Source organism: Myotis brandtii, unplaced genomic scaffold (genome assembly GCF_000412655.1).
Source record: "Myotis brandtii unplaced genomic scaffold, ASM41265v1 scaffold53, whole genome shotgun sequence".
Lineage (NCBI taxonomy): Eukaryota > Metazoa > Chordata > Mammalia > Chiroptera > Vespertilionidae > Myotis > Myotis brandtii.
The window spans coordinates 1,293,571-1,316,146 of NW_005369942.1; the positions used below are offsets into that span (position 1 = coordinate 1,293,571).

Genomic DNA, 22,576 nt, shown 5'->3' on the forward strand with positions numbered 1-22,576 from the left:
GGGGGAGAGAGAGAGAGAGGGAGAGAGAGAATCAAGGTGAGACACATCAATTAGTTGCCTCCCACATGCGCCTTGACCCAGGTCAGGGCTTGAACCTTCAGTCCAGGTATGTGCCCTTGACTGGGAATTGAACCTGTGACTCTTGGGTGCGTGGGTTGACGCTTCAACCATTGAACCATACCAGCCAGGGTGGGACTGGGCATTTTTTCACTTCATATTGTGATGGAATAAGAGGCCAAATTGTACTTCTACCAATGAACAAAGTGAACAAAACATATGAAATCACTGTTTTTGAAACATTGGTGCTGTGGTCTGAATGTTTATGTCCTTCCAAAATTCATATGTTGAATCCTAACCCTGAATGGTGATAGTATTAGGAGGTAAGGCCTTTAGGCAGTGATTAGGTCATGAGGGAGGAATCCTTATGAATGGGATTAGTGCTCTTAATAAAAGGCTCCAAAGATCTCTGCTTCTTCTGCTATGTGGGGATATAATAATAAGTCTGTGACCCAGAAGTGTCATGCTGGCACCCTGAACTTGGACTTCCAGCCTCCACATCTGTGAGCAATAAAGTTCTGCTGTTTAAAATACCAGTGTATGGTATTTTGTAATAGCAGTCTGCAAGAACTAAGACACTTAGATCTCAGACAGTGCAGGACTGTGCTTTCTGAGAGAAGAGAAGGTCTGATTGTACTGCCTTATTGCTTGGAGCACTTTCTGGACCACAGTGTGGGAGGAAGGATCCAAGCAGAGTGTGACAGTCTCACTGAATTGAGGAAACAAAATTTGGAATTTGGAGAGGCTGACACAACTAATTTCAGGGGCAGGGTAGCAGAGAAAGAAGATCAGAACTCTGCCCTGGTCTTTAGCTGAGTGAGCTGCCCAGGTGTAGTATGAAGTTCTGTGAAGCCAGGCAAAAAATGACCAGAATATGTGTAAACTCAGTGAAATACTGAAAAATCTATAGAGGTCACTCAGTGGTGAGAGAAACTAGAGTGTCAATCAGAGTAGAGTAGAGAACCCAGGACATTGATGAGAGACTCTAGAAGTCATGCCTTATGGTCAGGCTAAAACAGCTCTACAACAAAGGGTACTCCAAACTTGCCTTAAAAGTTTAAAAACAGGCCTTGAAAGTTTATCCATAAGTATCTGTCCTAGTAAACATTATTAAGATATTAAAATAAGACAACAAAAGTAGAACCCAACTTCATAAAATCTGCGTATTCATCACCCAACCATGTTAAACGCAAAGGAGCTGGCATAAAATCTATAACTTGGAGAGAAAAAACGGTTAATGACAACAAACAAGATAGGGATGATGAAATTAACAGATAAGACTTCAGAACAGCTGTTATAAATATGATCAGGAAGTTAAAAGAAGTTTTTCAGGTAGAGACCTAGAAGAGGGATTGTTGGGTCATATGGTAACTTTATTATAAGTTTTTTGAGGAACCGCCATGCAGTTTTCCATTGTGGCCAAATATATGGTGACGGAAGATAATTTAACTTTGGGTGGTGGGCACACAATGCAATATACAGATTATGTATCATAGAAATCTGCAATTGAAACGTATGTAATCTTACTAACCAATATTACCCCAATAAATTTAATAAAAGAATTAAAATAATAACTTTAGTAAGAATTTAAAAGAAGTTAAAACATGAATCTCAGAGGAGAGGTATAAAAGACATAACAGAACCAAATAAAACTTCCAGAAATGAAATATTATCTGAAAAGAAAAATTCACTGAATAGGATTTAAAATAGATTAGGTACTTCAAACAAAAGGACCAGTGAATTTGAAGAGAGCAATAGAAACTACATTATGGCCCTAGCCGGTTTGGCTCAGTGGATACAGTGTCAGCCTGCGCACTGAAGGGTCCCAGGTTCGATTCCGGTCAAGGGCACATGCCCTCTCAATTGGAAGAATACTATTGAAAGCTTGTTATGTTATACATAAAGTAATGTTATTTGTAGATAAACTTGGTAAGTTAAGCATATTATAAAATTTAGAGAATCACTAACCAACCAAACAAACAAAAAACAGACTTGCTTATCTGTAGGACAATATCAGGTTTATGTAATCTGAATTCCAGAATGAAATGAGAGGACAACAACAAAAAAATATGAAGAAATAATGGCCATAAAATTTTCCAAATTTGATGAAAATTATAAACTTAAAGATCTGAGAATATTGCCCTAGCTGGTTTGGCTCAGTGGATAGAGCGTCCACCTGGGGACCTAAGGGTCCCGGGTTCAATTCCAGTCAAGGGCAGATACCTGGGTTGTGGGCTCGATCCCCAGTAGGGGGTGTGCAGGAGGCATCCAATCTGATTCTCTCTCATCATTAATGTTTCTATCTCTCCCTCTCCCTTCCTCTCTGAAATCAATAAATATAAAAAAAAAAATCTGAGAATTTTAAATCCCAACAGGAGCAAATAGGCACTGAGGCACATTATCACAAAATTGCTAAGAGCCAGTTTCAGAAAGAAAATCTTAAAAGTACCCAGAGAACGATTCCTTACATACAGAAGAACAAAGATAATGACCATAGATATCTTGACTGAAACTATGCAAGTCAGAAGATAGTGATTTCTTTAAAATGCTGAAAGACTAAAACTTGTCAACCTACCATTATATATTCAGTGAAAATGTCCTTCCGATGAAGCTTTTTTTCAGACCAACAAGCTGAGAGAATTTATCACCAGGGAGCTTGTGTTATCAGAAATATTAAAAGAAGTTCTTTAGGAGAAGGTAAATAAAACTTAAGTATACCAAATGGAAGCTGAGATATACATAAAGGAATGAAAAGCACTGGAGAAATACCTAATGTATGGGTAAATATAAAATATTTTTAAAAATCAGTTTTTAATTTTTAAAACATTGTTTATAACAAAAATATGAACAGTATATGCTAGGGTTTACAATGTGAAGGAAATGTTTGACAATAGCAGAACAAAGGGTGGGAGGAGGGAATTGGAAGAATACTACTGAAAGCTTGTTATACATAAAGTAATATTTGTAGATAAACTTGGTAAGTTAAGCATATTATAAAATCTAGAGAATCACTAAAAATCAAATATACATAATAAGCTAATATTTGAATTAAGATGGTTACTAAAATATTCAGTTCAAAAGAAGACAGAATAAAAGGAACAAATAATAAATCAAACACTGAACAAGATCAGGATGGTAGATTTCAATACTGTTTTATCGATAATTGTAAATATTCTAAACAGTCCAAATTAAACGTAGATATTGTCAGATTGGGTTTAAAAAGAAGTCAAACCAATTTATGTTTCATACAAGAAATTCATTTTGAGTATTAACACAGCTTAAAAGTAAAACTTTAGAAATAGATGTACTATGTAAATTTAATCATAAAAAGGCTAAAGTAGTTTCAGGATAAGATTATTACCAGGGATAAACATAGACATTTCATAAGTGATAAAAGGACCATTTTGTCAAGAAGACTTAACAACCCTAAATGTATATGCACTCAGTGTTAGAGCTTCAAAATACATCAAGCATAAACTGACAAAACTGAAAGAAGAAATAAAGTAGATAAATCCACAGTATTAATTGGAGATTGCTGCATTTCTCTCTTGGTAATTGATAGAACAATTAGAAAATCAATGAGATAGAAACATCAATGATGAGAATCATTGATTGGCTGCCTCCTGCATGCCCCACTCTGGGGATTGAGTTGCAATTTGGCCATATGCCCTGACTGGGAATCATACTGTGACATCCTGGTTCATAGGTCAACGCTCAACCACTGAGCCATGCTAGCTGGGCCAAAGACCTTATTTTCAAATTAGCTCAGATTCACAAGTACTGATGGTTAGGACTTCACCATCTTTTGGGATACACAATTCAAGCTTTAATAAGTGAATTGAGGGTTATATTTCAAAGAATGTTAAAAACCATTGTTTAGTAGTTAAACTTACCTTTTAGACAAATGGGGAATCATGAAAGCTTTTTGCACAAAGAATTCTGATTGTAATGTGAAAAGATGCCCTCCAATGTCAGGGCAAGTATAGTATGTTTGAATGCTATTGTTACAATGTAAAAATAGCTGTCACTAATTTGTGCATATTTAATTTTCAAGGGACTTTAAGAATAGTATTATAACCTCTTTTTTAAATATGAAGAAACTGAGGTTTAGAGGAAAAACACAGGGTGGGGGAATAGGGAGAGATGTTGATAATTTGTTCCCAGTTAGACATGTTAAGCTTGAAGTATCGGCTGAATATTCCTGTAGTGATGTTAAGTTGGTAGTTTAAAAGTTGGTTCTGGAGTTTGGGAAATGGGTCAGAGTCTAAAGCAAATATTTAGTAATCATCAGCATAGAGGTGCTATCCGAAACCATAAGAATGGGTAGGCTTGCCTGGGATGGTAGTGTAGAGTAAAAAGAATGGAGATGCTGAAGACTGAACCTTAGCAAGTTGGCTAGGTCTGAATCACTGGAGATGGAAGAAGAGTCAGAGGAGATGTTTAAACGTAAAGTGGTTTCTAGAAAGAGAAGTGGTTCCTGAAACCACTTCATTTAAAAAGAAATGAGATAATGGCCAGTGTGTAGTCGGCAGAATGGCGGAGAAGGGTGAAAACTGAAATAGAATTTGATCCCTAGTGACATTTTGAGTGAATAGTTTCAATGAGGTGGTGGAATCCAGATTACAGATATATGTACAAAATGAGTCAGAGAATTAGATTGTCTTTTTTAGAGGTATATACAGGAGGGATAAGGAGTAAAGATCTGGAGTTCAGGGATGAAAGGAGGGAGAGATGGTGAGAGAAACATTGATGTGAGAGAGAAACATTGATTGGTTGCTTCCTGTATGTGCCATGACCACAAATCGAAATTGATGTACAGAAAAAGGTTCCAACCAACTGAACTACCCTGTCAGGCTGAATTAAAAAATTTTTTGTGTGGGCTTTTTATACCTAAATGGAAAGAACCATTGAAACATTAAAACAAAACAGAGAGAAGAGTCAGTCCAGAATCCTAATTGGTGGGGAAGAAAGTATTGGCCTTCTACAGAATTCTAGTCCTCAAGTACTTCATGGTTCAGAAAATTTGACTTATTTTCTACTGGTAGGGTGGGGATGGGTAGTTTACTTATAAATTAATCTCAAATTAACCTTACTATTAAATATGCTGTTTGATTTCAGAGGAATGAAAGAAGTTATAAATCCCTTGGATTATATTTAAATAAAATATTCACTGCTTGGGTTAATACTAGTTCAGCTGCTACTTATGATGCTGTTTTCTGAGTTTCCAATGAGTGGAGACCTCATGTCATCTTCCTTCCAGTATTACCTATCCCATGCTCCTCATTAACTGCTATCTTCCAGCTGGGTGGTGCTGCCTGTAGGCTGTGGTTATAAAGCTGAGCAAGAGGCATGGTGATTCAACTGTTACTCTATTCAATTTGTGGGAAAGAATATATATTTTTTAATGTATATATTTTATTGATTTTTTTACAGAGAGGAAGGGAGAGGGATAGAGAGTTAGAAACATTGATGAGAGAGAGAAACATTGATCAGCTGCCTCCTGCACACCCCCAACTGGGGATGTGCCCGCAACCAAGGTACATGCCCTTGACTGGAATCGAACCCGGGACCCTTGAGTCCGCAGGCCGACGCTTTATCCACTGAGCCAAACCGGTCAGGGAAAGAATATTTTTTAATGGTAAAACATTGGACTTGTATTTTTCACCTTATACAGAGTAGGAAATGTAATGTTACTATTCAGCATGTACTTTCAAAAAAATATGTTTTTATTGATTTCAGGGAGAGGAAGAGAGAGGAAGAGAGGGATAGAAACTTCAGTGATGAGAGATAATCATTGACTGGCCGCCCCCGACACGGCCCCTACTGGGGATCGAGCCCACAACCCAGACATGTGCCTTGACCAGGAATTGAAACATGACCTACTGGTTCATGGGTCGACACTCAACCACTTAGCCCCACCAACCGGGCCAGCATGTACTTTCTCTTTTTAATTTGCTGTAACCTTGTTTTGTAATTTATTTAGAAACTAGAGGCCTGGTGCATGAATTTGTGTACAAATTTGTGCACCAGTGGGGTCCCTTGGCCTGGCCCGCAGGATCGGGCTGAAACTTGATCTCCGACATCCCCTGAGGGGTCCTGGATTGTGAGAGGGCGCAGGCCAGGCCGAGGGACCCCACCAGTGCACAATCGGGGCCGGGGAGGGACGCGGGAGGGCTCCAGGGCATGTCTGGCCTGTCTTGCTCAGTCCCGATCAGCCGGACCCCAGCAGCAAGCTAACCTACCAGTTGGAGCATCTGCCCCCTGGTGGTCAGTGCACATCATAGTGACTGGTTGACTGGTTGACTGGTCGACTCTCTGACCCCTGGTGGTTAGTGCACGTCACTGTGAGCTGTTGAGCAGCCTTAACATATCCTATATAATAAAGAGGTAATATGCAAATTGACCATCATACCCTCACACAAGATGGCTGCCCCCATGTGGGCACAAGATGGCTTGCCACAAGATGGCCAGCAGGGGAGGGCAGTTGGGGGGCGACCGGACCAGCAGGGGAAGGCAGTTGGGGGTGATCGGGCTGGCAGGGGAGCAGTTAGGCATTGATCAGGCTGGCAGGGGAGTGGTTAGGGGGTGATCAGGCTGGCAGGCAGAAGCGGTTAGGGGCAATCAGGCAGGCAGGCAGGCAGGCAGGTGAGTGGTTGGAAGCCAGCAGTCCCGGATTGTGAGAGGGTGCAGGCTGGGCTGAGGGACACCCCCCCCTCCCGTGCACGAATTTCGTGCAGCGGGCCTCTAGTCATTAGTATATTATGCTTTGATTGGTTGAATGGACGACCGGACACTTAGCATATTAGGCTTTTATTATATAGGATTTTTTTGTGAAATGTTTGATACAAAGTGAAGAGTGTATAAAATATATATGTTTCAGCCTAAGAATAACAGAAAGAATACATATTACCTATCACTCAGGTGAAAAAATAGAAATCACTAGTATTTTGGAATACTAAGAGTGTCCCTTTCTCATATTCTACCCTGTCTGTCCCCAGAGGTGCCATTATCTTGACTTATGTGTTATTTTCTTTATAGTATTATTGTCTGTGTATATGTTCCTAAATGACATATTGTTTACTTTGGAAAATGAATAGTGTGTACCAGGCTAACTTCAATAGGAAAGGACAGCATTTCCACAGTTAGATGAAGGCTTCCAGGAAGAGGGCTGACTAGTTGGCATCAGGTTCACTGACTTTCAAGAGCTTCTACTCAGGCAATCAGTAAGTGGTGTCACGAGTTAGTTCTTGGACACATAGGTCCAGCTTGGTCGGGAATCAGTCTGGGCTACAGTAGGGACCCTGTGTTACATGTTTGTTCAGCAGGCATATGTTCCCATGGAAAAAGTGCTGCTCTTTAGTTTTTATTTCTACGCTCTTTGTGGTCTTCTTTCAGCACTTAGGAGAGTATCAAAGCAGAACACACTGGGAGGTGAAAAGAGTGTTTGCAGCTGATGCAGGTGGCAAGGCAAGGTGGGGTGAGTGTGTCCATCAAGGCAAGCTCGCTATGAATGAAAATCTGGAATAGGCTTATCTGGACGTCCTGTGCTTAGAAACGTCAGTGTTTATCTTGGAGATGGCAGTTTGACGTGCTGTCTCGGGAGTCCTATTGCTGCAGTCCGGACTGGTTGCCTTTTAAGTCCAGTGCACAGCTGCATGCTGGAACCTCTTTTCCCAGGCCTCCTTGAAGATCACTGTCATCCCTCTCCCAGCTTTGATTTCCTGCATGTTCTGTATCCTAAGTCATCTTTTTTTTTTGGTTAAATTACAAATTTACTCTTAAAAAAATATATATATTTTATTGATTTTTTTTTTTACAGAGAGGAAGGGAAAAGGATAGAGAGTTAGAAACATTGATGAGAGAGAAACATCGATCAGCTGCCTCCTGCACACCCCCCTGGATGTGCCCGCAACCAAGGTACATGCCCTTGACTGGAATCGAACCTGGGACCCTTGAGTCTGCAGGCCGATGCTCTATCCACTGTTGATAACCAGTTAGGGCCAAATGTACTCTTTTTTAAAATACAGAAAATACTTTCCAATTGCTTCTTGAGAAAGAATGCAGGGAAGGTAAATGTGAGCTCTTTCCTGTCTGAGAAAAGGCTTTCATAGACAGTTTGGCTGGGTGAAGAATTTAGGTTGGAAATAATTTTCCTTTATAACTTTGAAGAAATGGTTCCATTGTCATCTTCCTTCCAGTATTAGGGTTGAGAAGACTGAACTGAGTCTCAAGTCTGTGTGTGTGAGACTTGTATTTTCTTTCCAGAAGCTCGTAGAATCTTCTTTTTGCCCCCGGTATTACAATACTTCACAATGGTGTGCCTCAGTATAGGTCTCCCTTAATTTTTTGTACTAATTACTTGGTAGGTCCTTTCAAATGGGCAGCTTTAGGTTTTTCAGCTCTAGAAAAATCTCTATTAATTCTTTGATTTCTTTCCAACCACCCCTTCTCTCTCTCCATATTCTTTTTTCTGTAATTCCTTTTATTCATATATCGGCCTCCTGGACTGTCCTCTAATATTGTTCTCTTTTCTGTCCTATTTTCTAGTGCTTTATCTTTTTTCTCTGGTTCTTGGAAGACTGCCTCAGTTTTATCTCCCAAGCCTCTGTCTTTTCATTTTGGCTATTGTGTTTTTAATTCTAAGAACTCTTTATTTTTAAATGTTATTTATTTATTGTATTCTGTTCTTGTTTTATGGATATAATATCTCTGAAGAATATTAATATATATGTGTGTGCATGTATGTGTATATTCTGTCTTAGACGACTAGTAATACTTGATTAACAGTTGAGGACTAAAATGCTGACTGGAAACGGGTTTTGGTACAGTACTGATACTAGCAAATGTGCCTAATTGACCTCAAAAGTACTCTTGTTTCTTCCTCTCCAATCTTCTGCTCTGGTGGGGAGGGCTGGTTACTAAGCATTGTGGAGAAGGGAGTGTGTCTAGGAACCGAAGTGCTTTTCAAACAGGCTTAATGGGATCTTCCTTGTTTGAGGAGCCTCCTCTTTTTCTACCACCTGCTGCTGAAATTAATTATTTCCAGAATTAATTGAGATTTTGCCTTCTATGGGTCTCCAGTGTCTCTGCTGTTTCTCAGCTGGCTCTGCTGCGAGGCTGAGATTTGACTTTCCTGGGTCCACTAAACCACTTAATAATACCCACCCATCCACTTTCAGTCTTCCAAGGTTTTGTTGCTCTTATCTCTTCTCCTTTGTAGCTTTTATCTCTTCTCCTTACACAGTTGTCTAAAAGTCTTTTACTACTTTCATGAGAGTGAAATTATATGCATGTTTTTAATTTGCCATCTTAATTCTAAAGCCCTGATTATTTAAAATGTGTATTAGTCTAAGTTTCACCTCTTACGACTTGGACAGATTATTAAAGTTAACCCTTTGCATCTCTTGTTTTTTTGTTTGTTTGTTTGTTTTGTGTGTTTTTTTACATTCATATTTATACTACATTAAACTCATTGTGTGGATTCCTTGAGACTCTAGGAACTCAAGGCTTTATAAGTGAATCCAGCATTTGTGAATAAAAAGGTTGATTGTTTTTTAAATTTGCTCTTGTAGGAAGGTGAAAAGGTTTCTGACTATCCAGCAGTGATTGTGGAGCCAGTTCCGAGTGCCAGATTAGAGCAGGGCTATGCAGCCCAGGTTCTGGTTTATGATGATGAGACTTATATGATGCAAGATGTGGCAGAAGAACAAGAAGTTGAGACCGAGAATGTGGAAACAGGTAGACATCTCATCAAATGTTTATTATTTATAACTTTCTCATTTTGTGTCATCGTTGCTATTGCCAGATGAATAATATCCCCCAAACTCCTCCTTTTAATGCTATTTAGTATAGATTGGAAAGCAGTGAAACATCTCTTGTTTAAGGAAATTTATATGGACATAAGGAGTTCTCTATTATAATTTTTTGAGGTATAACAGAGTCTTGTATCATGGACCCTAAGGACAAAATTACAGGCCCCCAATAATTATTTTTATAAATTTTTTTGGAAGTGCAAAAGTTGACTAGTTATTTACTTATATTAGAGGTCAGTAGGCTAGTATATGAAGGTAACTTTTTTAAATTTAAAAATGAATAGGGTATTCTCATTCTGTAACAGATTAAAAGTTTCTTTGAATCAGTATTGATGGAGCAGTATGATTCCTTTTTTCATAGGTCAGAGTATCTTTGCAGTAATCTATCAGATTCCTCTTCCCTTTAAGTCTTAGAAATTGTGGTGTTTTAGTCTGTCTGTGGTGAGATAACTGTAAGTTTAATTGGGGGTTAGTGTGTATAATTCTTGGGGAAACCTTTTAATTTTTGCCATTGACTATAAAGAAAGTAAGAGTATTTTACCAGAAGGATTGCAATGACCCTTTTATAATAATAAACATTAAAATTTATCTTTAGCTATTAATGGTGAAAAAGAATCCTTATGCTTGGTGTACAATCCGAGTAAGAATTCATAAGCATTTCGATAAATTCCTATAAATGTAGCAAAGTCTCATGATTAAACATGGTGAGAGTTGGACGTCTTTCCGCTTGCGGAGGCCCAGGAGCACTGTGTAGCACTACTAGCTTCTTCCAGCTGAAAGCTGTTCTTCCTCCAGCCTTATTTGTTGTTGAGCTGAGGGATTGGAAGCTCCCTTGCTCTTCAGAGCTTCAGAGCGATGGCAACAACAATGCCAGTAAACCCCAGGTGACTTGGTGACCAATTCATTTTCAAAACAGGTTGCCAAACATTTTAGATGGGCGTGGTGACTGTAGTCTGTGCTGGTACTTGATTTATGATAGATAATGCAAGTGGCAGGAAGATACATGTGTTTTTCTGAGAGTTTGGAGAGTTTTCCATTCAGAAGGTAGAAGTCTAGTGGCAGAGATGAATTTTCTTCTTGAGGAGAACAATAAGCAAGAACAGCTAACAGTATTTTGCATGATGAAGTAGCTGTTGAAACTGATTTTATTATAGGAGCATAACTAAACAGAAAACTAATAGTACAAGAACAAAAAGTCTGATAGGTAAAGTTGAATGAAAGAAGTAGAACTTGTGTGAAATTTCTGTAAAACATTCAAAAGCATAAGGAAGGCTATGATTTTAGTAGCAAATTAGAAATTACAAAAAATGAAAACTACAGTGCCAAGTTTGCATCAGTAGAACATTGTTTTATCACAAAATATTTATCACATTAAAATACCAGAGCACGTCGGCCAAATCTTATTGGTTGTACAGTTGGTGGTCAGGGCTTCATTAATTTAAATTATTTAGATAAAAACAATTCCAAATAGGAAGCAAATATAATCCACTTAAAGGATTTGATTTTCTTAGTCTTGAACTCTGAGGGTGATTATATCATTTGCAAGGCAGAGATATGAGTGATTGTGATATTGGAAAGGAGGATATACAAAGTCTGGGTAAAGTAATAGCTATTTTTATGATATTTTAAAAGTGGTTTTTGAACACTTGATAACATTTTTTAGATTTATTTATTTTAATACTAAAAGGAAATGTTAGTAAATAACTCACATTATTCTAAATAGTCTAAGTGTACTGAGAAGTTCATCTTAAAATTTTTTTTTTGTTGTTAATCCTCACTCGAGGATATTTTTTCCATTGATTTTTAGAGAGAGTGGGAGGGAGGAGAGACAGAGAGAGAGAAAAACATTGATGTGAGAGAGACACATTGTCTGGTTGCCTCCCGCATGCACCCTGAGTTCGGGGCCAGAGATCTAGCTTGCAACCAAGGTATGTGCCCTTGATCAGAATCGAACCCAAGACCCTTCAGTCCATAGGCCGACGCTCTGTCCAATGAACCAAACTGGCTAGGGTTCATCTTAATTTTTAATTACATACTAGCTTGTGGATTTTTAATGAAATCTATGCTTGCTTTATTACTTCTAAAAATAAAGGTTAGTATAGTATAATTATTCTTGTCTCTCTTTACAGAACAACACTGTAAATCTTAGAATTCAGATATAATTATTTTAAAAAGGCAATGCCAAATTCATACTGAAAACTGCTGGCACATACATCTATAATCACAACAATTTGAAACTTGTATTTATTCATCATAAGGCATGCAGACCATGGAGTGAGTCTATGATATACTGACTTATTTGACAATACTATATCTCATGGATTTTTAATAACTTTATAAGGAAGGTTAGTATATATAGATTAGTTTAGAATAGTTTCATCAGAGCTTAATTTTGTTTTTATTTAAAGAATCAAATGCATTTTCAAATGCGTTAAAATCTGACTAAATTTTCATTCTTCTGACATCTAACATCTAGAACGTATATAAAATGAATGAAGGTTGTTATGATTTGTCCTAATGCATGTTTCCTTTTGAGTAGTGGAGTAGGATCAAGCTCATTTCTCATGGTATAAAGTTTTCACTTAAATTCCAGATACCTGTAAATTTTGGAGAAACTGAGTGGGAAGAAAAGCAAAGGAATATTTATAAAATAGTTATATCAGTTTTTATTTGGGGAATTGGTGGAAATGAGATTCATACAGACAAGATTTCCTTTTGTACATCTAGGGAACACTTCCTGAAATGTTCCTATAATTACAACTTAGGTTTATATACATTTAAAAATGTTCATAATTAGCCTGGTGTGGCTCAGTGGTTGAGTGTCGACCTATGAACAAGGAGGTCATGGTTTGATTCCCGGTCAGGGCACATGCCTGGATTGTGGGCTCACGCCCCAGTGGAGGCAGCCAATCAATGATTCTCTCTCATCATTGATTTTCTCTCTCTCTCCCTTTCTGAAATCAATAAAAATACATAAATTTAAAAATGTTCGTAATTATACTAATTGATCTGTATGTCAGTTCTCTGCATGTTTACAATAAGTTTTTCTTCTTTTATTCCTATATATCCATATGTATGTATCCACACAAGAAACAGTGTTCATGATGTCATCCATGCAGGAGTACTATAATCATGTAATGATACATATTTAGCCATTTTTATTATTTTGTGAATAAAATGATTTCTAATTTTGTTAGGTGTAATTATAGACTAAAAGTCTACATTTTCCTCACAGAGTTTATATGTAATTGTAATCGTCTCTTAAAATTTATAGGGAAAATCAGATATGTTTTGAAACTTTAAAAATAGGCATATTCATGTAAATCTATAAATTGCTTTTTGATGAGAGCTTAGGGTTAGTAATCATGAAGAGCCTTTGAAGACTAGCAGTGCAGTCTGGCTGAAGGTGGTCTTGAATGGCAGGCAGGAAATACCTCTGTCAGGGGCTGTAGGCTCTACCAGTTCTGGAGGCTCTTCCTGAGACTGATGGGGTGAGTTGGGGGTGGAGAGGAATCTCTTGAATTCCATACTAAGATTGGAAAATGCAGTTTTTATGTTTACTCAAAATATATGTATATTATATGACTAAATTTTAAAAGGTTGTTACAGATTACTATTTTAAAAGTAATAAGTTTATGCCAGTGCAATTAATAATAGATAGCTTTTTAAATTTTTATTTATTGATTTAAGAGAGAGAGAGAGAGAGAGAGAGAGACAGAGAGAGAGAGAGAGAGGTGTTGTTCCACTTATTTTTGCATTCACTGGCTGATTCTTGTATGTGCCCTGACTGGGGATTGAACCTGTAACCTTGGCGCATCAGGATGAAGCTCCTGGCCAGGGCAATAATAGATAAGTTTTGATAGAAATCTTATTTTAAGACTTGTCTGAGAAGATTGAGCTGTTTAGGCTTTCTGCCTCTTCATCTTGCACTTAAATTTATGAGAATATATTAATAAGTACTTTGCATTTTTTATGTGCAAAGGCACTGTTTTCAGCATGTTTCAGAGAAAAGTTCAATTTACAGGATTAGGGAATGTTTTAGAGAAAGCAAAGAAGGACAGTCGGTAGGATTTGGATGGACAGGTAGGAAGTAGGTGAAAGGCACTTTAGACTAAGGGAAATGTCTTTAATAAGTGGGTGGAATATTAAAGTTCAAGTTATTTTTTTATTTTTTAATCCTCACCCGAGGTCATTTTCCCATTGATTTTTATTTAGAGAGAGTGGAAGAGATAGGAAAATACAGAGAAACATATTGATTGGTTGCCTCTTGCACGTGCTTGAACTAGGGCCTGGGCCAGGGAGGAGCCTGCAACTGAGGTACATGCACTTGACTGGAATCAAACCCAGGACCCTTTAGTGCCCAGGCTGATGCTCTATCCACTGAGCCAAACTGGCTAGGGCTCAAGGTTTGTTTAGATGATACTGAGTAAATAAGACATTTGACAGGAGGTTCCATTACGAGTTGTGACTAGATTGTGATTTGAACCCAAGAGTTAGTCATTAATTCTTGGTATATAAAATGCAGAAATATTTGAAAAATTTTGAGTGGTAGGGGAAAAATGAGGCAGAAAGGCTAGCATTTGAGTCAAGGGATAACTTGAGAAATATTAAAACAAGGTTAGAAGTAATAGGAACAGAAGGGGCATATATAGGCTATACTACTATATAAAGTCTAACGAGACATGACAGATTACAAAGAGAGGCTTAGTTAAGATATTACTAAGTGATAGTGATGGTATCATGTATGGATCTGAGGAAGGGAAGACTGTTTCAGGAAACAGGTAAGTTTGGTAATAGGCGTGTTGATTTTGAGTTGAAGCAGAGCACCTATGGGGACATATTTAGGTATTTAAAGCTAGGATCCTGACAAATGGATAGTCAGGATCCCATCACAAAAGAGATGGCATATTCAAATTAGGATAATTTAACCCTTTGAGTGCCAATCAATATCCTAGGAACTATGCTAAAATTTCCAAGGCATTTTTGCTGATTTTACAGCAGTTTAGGAAAAAAATTATGAATTGCAAGTAAATGAAGTTACATATTCAAAAACTTAAGGAAACCTTTACTACATTTGTTTTCATCTTTGACATATATTGTTTGCTGATTGTATTATAAAATACTAGTAGAAAAAAAATTTGAACAAAGCATATAATGTTAAAATAGAGGGACACCCTTCTCCAATATCTTCCACAAAATCGTCATCTTCACAGCAAGAATTGACATATTTAGCAATATCATCATCACTAATAAAAGCAGACATAGAACTGCACGCCATTTCGAAGCTTTAGGGCTACAAAATCTGAGTAAACCTCATAAAATCGTAGTACCTGTAAAAAATTAGGCAGATAAATGCCAGTGGTCAATTTTAGAACTACAAACATTTGGCATCATAAGTAATCTGCACTTAGGTGCCATCTGTCAATAAAGAGTGAACTACTCGCATCTAATAGTGACACTGCAGGAGGAGCGCGATAGCGCTCCCGGCACTCTAGGGTTAAGGAACATTAATTTTATTCCCCTTCATCCCTCTAATCAATCCCCTTTCAAGAGCTCCATTGCCCAAACCCAGTCTGAACCCAGGGGAGTTCTGTTGATGAAGTCAGCCTCCTGGGATAGTCAGCAGAGTGAAGAAAGGTGGAGACTAGATCGGGAGGGGTAAGTGGAAGCTGTCTAGTACAACTGGAGCTTAGTAAAGAAAGGCCAGGGAGCAACTGATTTGGGAATCATTCTCATTGAAGCCATGGAAATAAATGAAATCTCCAGGGCGAAAGGTATTTGAGAGATTTCCCCAGGGGAGAAGATATTTAAATTCTATATTTTCTCTCTATGATCGAGAACCAAGGACACAGAATTAAGGAATTAACCTTAGGGAATGTTTACATTTCCAGGAAAATGAAGAAGCCAAAGAGTAGTCAGAAAATGCTGGAAGACTATTCCTGAGCTGTTTTCTTTTTTTTCTTTTTAGTCTTTTAAGTAGCTCTCATCAGTAGGAAAGGGAAGAATATTAGCTGGCTTGGTTAGTCCTGGTTTAAGATTTCCACTTTATCACTTATTTGGATAAGTGATATTTATCACTTATCCAAATAAGTATGTAATCTCTTCAAAGTCTGTTTCACTCTCATAACATAGGACATCAGTGCTGTGAGGATTACATAAAATAAACATATAAAACATAGTGCTTATGATGTAGTAAGTGCTCCATAAGTGTTCTCTTAACTTCATTAACACCTATCCATGTGCCTTCAAATATGGAAAAGGTCTTTGATACATTAAAACAGAGCATTTGTTTACTTCTCTGTATATCTTTCTCTTTTCTTTCACTTCCACTTGTTAAAAAACACACGAATGCTTTGTACCTCCAGTCTGTACTTTTTGCTTATCATTCCTTTCTTAGCTTAACTGTTTGGCAACTACATTTATCATTCTCCTGAAGCTCTTTGTTTATCAGATTTCAAAGGCCACTCCTCTGCCAAATTCAGTGACCCACAGAATCATCCAGAAATAGCTCCTTCTTAATCTGGCCTTCTTATCTACTGAAACACTGTATTCTTGCTGTTTTTCTTACTGCCCCTGGCATGGACTATATTTATGCTTTTTAGCTTTTGGTCAAATAGTTTTCTCTCAAGAATGTGCTCAGGTATTAACCAGTCTTTAAGGCCCAACAACATGAAACTTTCCACAGTGATTGTGGCCTACATTAAATACTTCCTTTCCTGATCTTCTGTTAGACCATCGAGGTATGTGCCCTTGACCGGAATCAAATCTGCTACCCTTTAGTCTGCAGGCCAGCGCTCTATCTACTGAGCCAAACCGGCTAGGGCTGATCACTTACTTTCTTATACTGTTCTTGTGTACATACTCCTTTTGTTTTCAAAGTGAGCATGTAAGTCCCTTGAAGACAGAAATCATATTTTTAAAGTTTTTCAAATATGGTATGTAATGTAGTGTATTGTACACTGGAGGGGGGTTCCCTCAGCCCGGCCTGAGCCCTCTTGCAGTCCGGGAGCCCTTGGGGTATGTCCGACTGACGGCTTAGTGCTGCCGCGGAGGCGGGAGAGGTTCCTGCCACTGCCGCTGCACTCAACAGCTGTGAGCCTGGTTTCTGGCTGAGCGGCACTCCCTCTGTGGGAGCGCAATGACCACCAGGGGGCAGCTCCTGCGTTGAGTGTCTGCCCCCCGATGGTCAGTGCGTGTCATAGCGACCAGTCGTTCTGCCATTTGGTCGATTTGCACAGTAGCCTTTTATTATATAGGATAGCTGTTATGAACTACAGACTGAAACAAATTGAGTTTTGATTTATATTGCAGTCTAAGCATGAACCATCTAGCCCAGCTGGTGTGGCTTAGTGGTTGAATGTCGACCTATGTAACAGGACGTCATGATTTGATTCCAGGTCAGGGCATATGCCTGGGTTTTTGGGCTAGGTCCCCAGTAGGGGGCGTGCAGGAGGCAGCTGATCAGTGATCCTTTGTCATCATTGATGTTTCTCTTTTCCCACTCTCTCTCTCTCTGAAATCAATTAAAACATATTTTAAAGAACTACCTAAGCCCTAGCTGATTTGGCTCAGTGGATAGTGTGTCAGCCTGCGGACTGATGTTTTTATCTCTCCCTCCTCCTCCTCCTCTGAAATCAATAAAAATATTTTTGGTAAAATACGTAAAAAAGAACCATCATTGTAAAATCTTAAATTTTTTTGTTTACATGCTAAATATTGAATACCTTAGAGTTATTTAAAATATAAAAATGTAGTCATCCAGAAAACATAAATGCGGTCATCTAAAATATATCAAAACCATACTGTCATACTGAAATTATCATGTTAAAATCACATTAGGTTTTAATCATTCTTGCTTACACCTAAGTTTTTTTTCCCTACAATGAAAGCAAATGCATGCTCATTAGAAAATTTGAAAAGTACATATTGCAAAGAATAATCAGTGAAAATGACCCATAATCTTACCAGTGAGAGGACAGTAGTTGCTGCTTCTCTACACTTCCTGCTGACCCTTTTCCCCCAATGTTCTTTTAAGCATAATTAACATTATGTTATGTAATGCAAGTAGAATTACTAATCTTTATGAATAAACATTGACTGAAAGGCGCCTAGTAGCTTCCCCCTTCCCCCTTCTGATCATTGGGAACAGAACTTTGGTTTTTAACCAGGTAAAATAAATTATCAAGAAAACTTAGAAAATTTCTTTTGTGATCAACAAAATTGTGTTTAGACATTAGTTGAAAAGGCAGATGAATGATATAAGAATTTGCATACAATTCAATATGAAAGCAGTACTTTTTAAAAAAATAAGTGAAAGTTTAGGTTTTAAAAATGCAGTTTAAGAAAATAAAAACAGACTTCTCTCTTGAAAAATAAGATAAGGAGTCCAATTTCTTTCTTAAAGAATCTCAAAACTAAGTTGGCTTCATGATGAGCTGTGACAATTTTTGTATTTGTTATATCATCAGAAATCCTCCCTGTGGCACAAAAGGACTCTTTTAATTAGAAAATATTGTTGCCACAGGGAGGTAGAAGATCGACATGAAAAACTGGGCATCTGAAAAGGAGCCCCTATCCTAGGATTACCTGAAGGGGAAACAGATTGAGCCAGAAAGAAGACAATGCTGGTAGGTTGGTTTTTAATTTATTAAGAGTATTTACAATTTTACATTTAATTACAATTATTTCAACTACCTATACCATATTTTTGTTTGAAGGGTGAAAATGATTCATTCCTCCTGAAGGAAGGAGAAATAATATTATATAGTATTTTTCCTCTTAAACAGTTTGCAGGTTCCTAACATTTTTTTCTTTTATAGATAAAGCTCTAGGGCTTTTCGTATCTTCACTTTCTTAGAAGCCACCACTTAACATCTTTAAGCCCTTTAAAAAATATATATTTTTATTGATTTCAGAGAGGAAGGGAGAGGGAGAGAGAGATAGAAACATTGATGAGAGAGAGAGACATCCATTGGCTGCCTCCTGCATGCCCCCTACTGGGGATAGAAATTGCAACCCAGGCATGTGCTCTGACCAGGAATTGAACCCAGGACCTCTTGGTCCAAGGGACTGTGCTCAATCCACTGAGACACACCAGTCGGACTTCAAGCCTTTTTTAAAATTTTCATTTCTAGTATTTCTGCTTCTAATCTAGAATTTTCCTAATTTTTTTGAAACATTTTCTTCCAGTTATCTATTTTCTTGAGGTTAGCCTAATCACTAGTTTTCTAAAAACATAAAAATGTGAATCTTAAGTTCATTTACTTTTGATTCTAGAATTGTTTGAATTATAATTGTACTGTGATTTAGATCAGTTAGAAAGCATTATTAGAGAAAAGTTTTAATATTTTAGGAGACCATCAATTGTAGCAGGGGTCCTCAAACTTTTTAAACAGGGGGCCAGTTCACTGTCCCTCAGACCATTGGAGGGCCGGACTATAGTTTAAAAAAAAAACTATGAACAAATTCCTATGCACACTGCACATATCTTATTTTGAAGTAAAAAAACAAAACGGGAACAAATACAATATTTGTATTTGCATGTGGCCTGCGGGCCGTAGTTTGAGGACCCCTGAATTGTAGGATACATTCTGATTTCAGAGTTGTCAAAATGTGAAAAAATGTATATCTTAGAATTAATGAAATATGATAGTATGCAATTATGAATTATGACATTTTCATTTTTTGGAAATCAGACATTGAAATATCAGGTTTATGAAAAACGGAAATGAGTTGCAGTTGTGGAAGTCTATATGTCTTGATTAAGATCTCTAAATTCTTTTTTTAAATTAGATTTATTGGGGTACATTGATTAATAACATTATATAAGTTTCAGGTACACAATTTTATAATATATTCCATTGTGTGCTCACCACTCAAAGTCTAGTCTCCTTCTGTCACCATATATTTGATCCCCTTTACTCTCTTCATCCTCCACTGATTTCCTAAGATCTCTAAATTCTTTACTGTCTTTTAAGAGAGGGTATTTAATTTAAAAAATTATTTAACTGTATTGTATAAAACTATACAAAATAACCATAGTATTAAATTATGGAGAGTATAGAAGGTGAAAAAAATATTTTAATATAACACATTTACTTAAGTGAATAAATAGTTTTATCATAATTGTCACATTTTAATTGGATTTTATGATCTGAAAATAAGGTAAAATAAAGCTTCTGCTTTCTAAACTGTTTTAAAACAGAATCCTTCAAAGGCTCTTTAAAATAGCCAGTGATTTTTAGTGTACTTGAATATATGTTTTACAGATTATTAACTATATGAAGAAGAAAATAGTGGCCAACAGCAAAAAATTAACTATCTTGTTAATTAGTAAAGCAGATTTGAAAAGGACTGATTTTAAATGGTATTTGTATACTTTCCAAGAAAAACTTCTTTATTTTACATAAAGGGAATAAGTATGTCTAGGAAATAGATTATTAAAGCATGTTTGTTTGGTTTTGGAAACTAGTCGAATCTATTCCTCAGACTTAAAAAAACAAACAAACACTAGGTAACAATTTTACTATATAACAGTGTGCCTAAGTAATACAACTTTATTAATTCAGACAGAGGGAAAGACCAAATACCAATTATAATTTTAAATGTGTGGCACACAAGGTTACAGGTGTTGCCAAGAAGGGATGCTCAAGGTTCTTAGATGTACAAATAAGAACTTCAAAACCTGTCTGCAGGAAATTCACACATTCAGTCAATCCTCTGCCAGCTCTTGCTCAGGACCTGCAGCATGTCGGGCTCAGAGCTGCGTACCTTGTGGTAAACAAGATCCTGGCATTGCCAGGCTTTCAGCTTTGTGGAGAAGGTGAACAGTGAAACACGTTATTACAATAAAATGTGATGAGTGTTAATGATGGGATTAATGACAGGTTTAGAAGAGTATACAGCAGGGGAATGCCTCCCTGAGGGACTGACATTAAACAGATTTGAAGGGTTTGAAGTTATTAGCCAAGCTGAGAGTAGCATGGTTGAAAGTCTCCAGGAAGGAGAACCTGGCCTGTTTGAGTTACAGAAAGGAATTGAGTGTAGCTAGAGTATGGATTATGAGAAGGAAAAGGGATTAAGGTGAGGCTAAAGAGGTTAAAAAATGCCTTACTGCAGAGGGCTTGGTAAATTTTGTATCCCTTTGTTGGGCCTTATCTTTAGGGCAGTGGGAAGCCTTTTAAGAGTTTTTCTTTTTTTCCTTTTTATTTAGCCTCAATATGTTTGAATTTTTTAACAATATTTTTATTGATTTCAGAGAGGAAGGGAGAGGGAGAGAGAGATAGAAACATCAATGATGAGAGAGAATCATTGATTGGCTGCCTCCTGCATGCCCCACACTGGGGATTGAGCCCGCAACCCCGGGCATGTGCCCTGACCGGGAATCGAACTGTGACCTCCTGGTTCATTCATAGGTTGACACTCAACCACTGAGCCACACCGGCTGGGTTGTTTGAATTTTAAAGTATGTTTTTTATGCAAATTTAGTTGTTTCCAAAATAGAACTGTAAATGAAAAGTCAAATAAGACAAAACATCATCTAGAATAAAGTCTGAACGCCTTAGCTCCTCATTCACTTAACTATTCTTACTCACCTTCTATGTTGACTGCCTTTACAGATTTGAGCCGGAAGTGTGCTCATTGCCAGTACTAAGCCAGAGGTGTAGAGATGAGGTAGTTGCACAGCTAGCCTTTCTTTTTGGAATTAAAAGCTGGATGCTTTGAAACAGTGCTGTTTCAGGAGGAGGAGGAATCATTGTCCCTTAGGCATCCTCCATGGCCTTCTGTAAACTGGGAAAGGGGTCTGTAAGCTTTCTTTCCTCCCTTTTTAAAAAAAAATAAGTTTTCTTGGATTCATCACTTAGAGGAGGTCATGAACACTTTTTAACACAGGTAACAACTGTTAATTCAGTATCAGTTTTTGATCATTTTGTGTCACAGGCCTCTTTGGCCATATGGTGAGGCCTGTGGACCTTCTCCCAGAACAATGTTTTAAAATATATAAAATACCTAGGATTACCAAGAACCACACGTTTTGAAATGCAGCTTTCAGACTGTTTTAATTGTGATATATTAATGCATATGCTTCTTGAATAATGCATTATTAAGACCTAGTGGCAGATCTAAGTTACTGCCCCTTAATTGTTTGCTTTAATTTAACTGATTTTACAACATTCTTATGTTTGAACAGATAATATATTTCTTTAAAGGCTTTTTTCATATTTTATGACCTCTTTGTTCGTCTGAGATCCCCTTTATGTCCATGATAGATTTTTCTGTGACTAGTGGTTCTCAAACTTGAGCATAGATCAGAATCATCTGGAATGCTTGTTAAAATACAAATTGTGAGGCCCTATCTCCTGAATTTCTGATTTGGTGGGTCCAGCATGGGACTCAAGAGTTGACATTTTCAACAAGTCCCCAGATGATGCTGATGCTGTTGGCCCAGGGTCCATACTTTGAGAAACATTCCCTAGACTGCTGGGAATTGTAGCACCAAAAAAGAACTTCTGTTCTTATGAAAACCCAACTAATACTGTAGATTGTTACTATGTTATGTCATAGGTATCACAAAAGATTGTTATTGGGGGTGAAAAGTTACTAAAGTTCTTTCATGTCTATATGAGGTGATATAATGAATTACTACTATTAATTCATTGGTAGACATTCATTGAACATCTATATTCCAGGCACAATATATGGCATGG

At 37.4% G+C, this 22,576-nt stretch overlaps 1 protein-coding gene across 8 annotated transcripts in view; it reads left to right on the forward strand.

Annotated features, from left to right (window-relative positions):
- The window catches only part of ELF2 (E74-like factor 2 (ets domain transcription factor)), a 94,912-nt gene that overhangs the window by 25,313 nt on the left and 47,023 nt on the right, over positions 1-22,576 (forward strand). For 5 of the 8 annotated variants that reach the window (XR_001364313.1, XM_014548956.1, XM_014548957.1 and 2 more), the window contains one exon: positions 9,630-9,795. Coding sequence is in view for 4 of the 8 variants with exons in the window: in XM_014548956.1 (XP_014404442.1) it covers positions 9,630-9,795 (166 nt within the window). In the remaining 4 variants the exon portion in view is untranslated. Of the gene's footprint in view, positions 1-9,629; positions 9,796-18,337; positions 18,497-22,576 lie in introns of those variants that run through there. The other 3 variants (XM_014548958.1, XM_005877736.2, XM_014548959.1) reach the window with 3 other exon arrangements.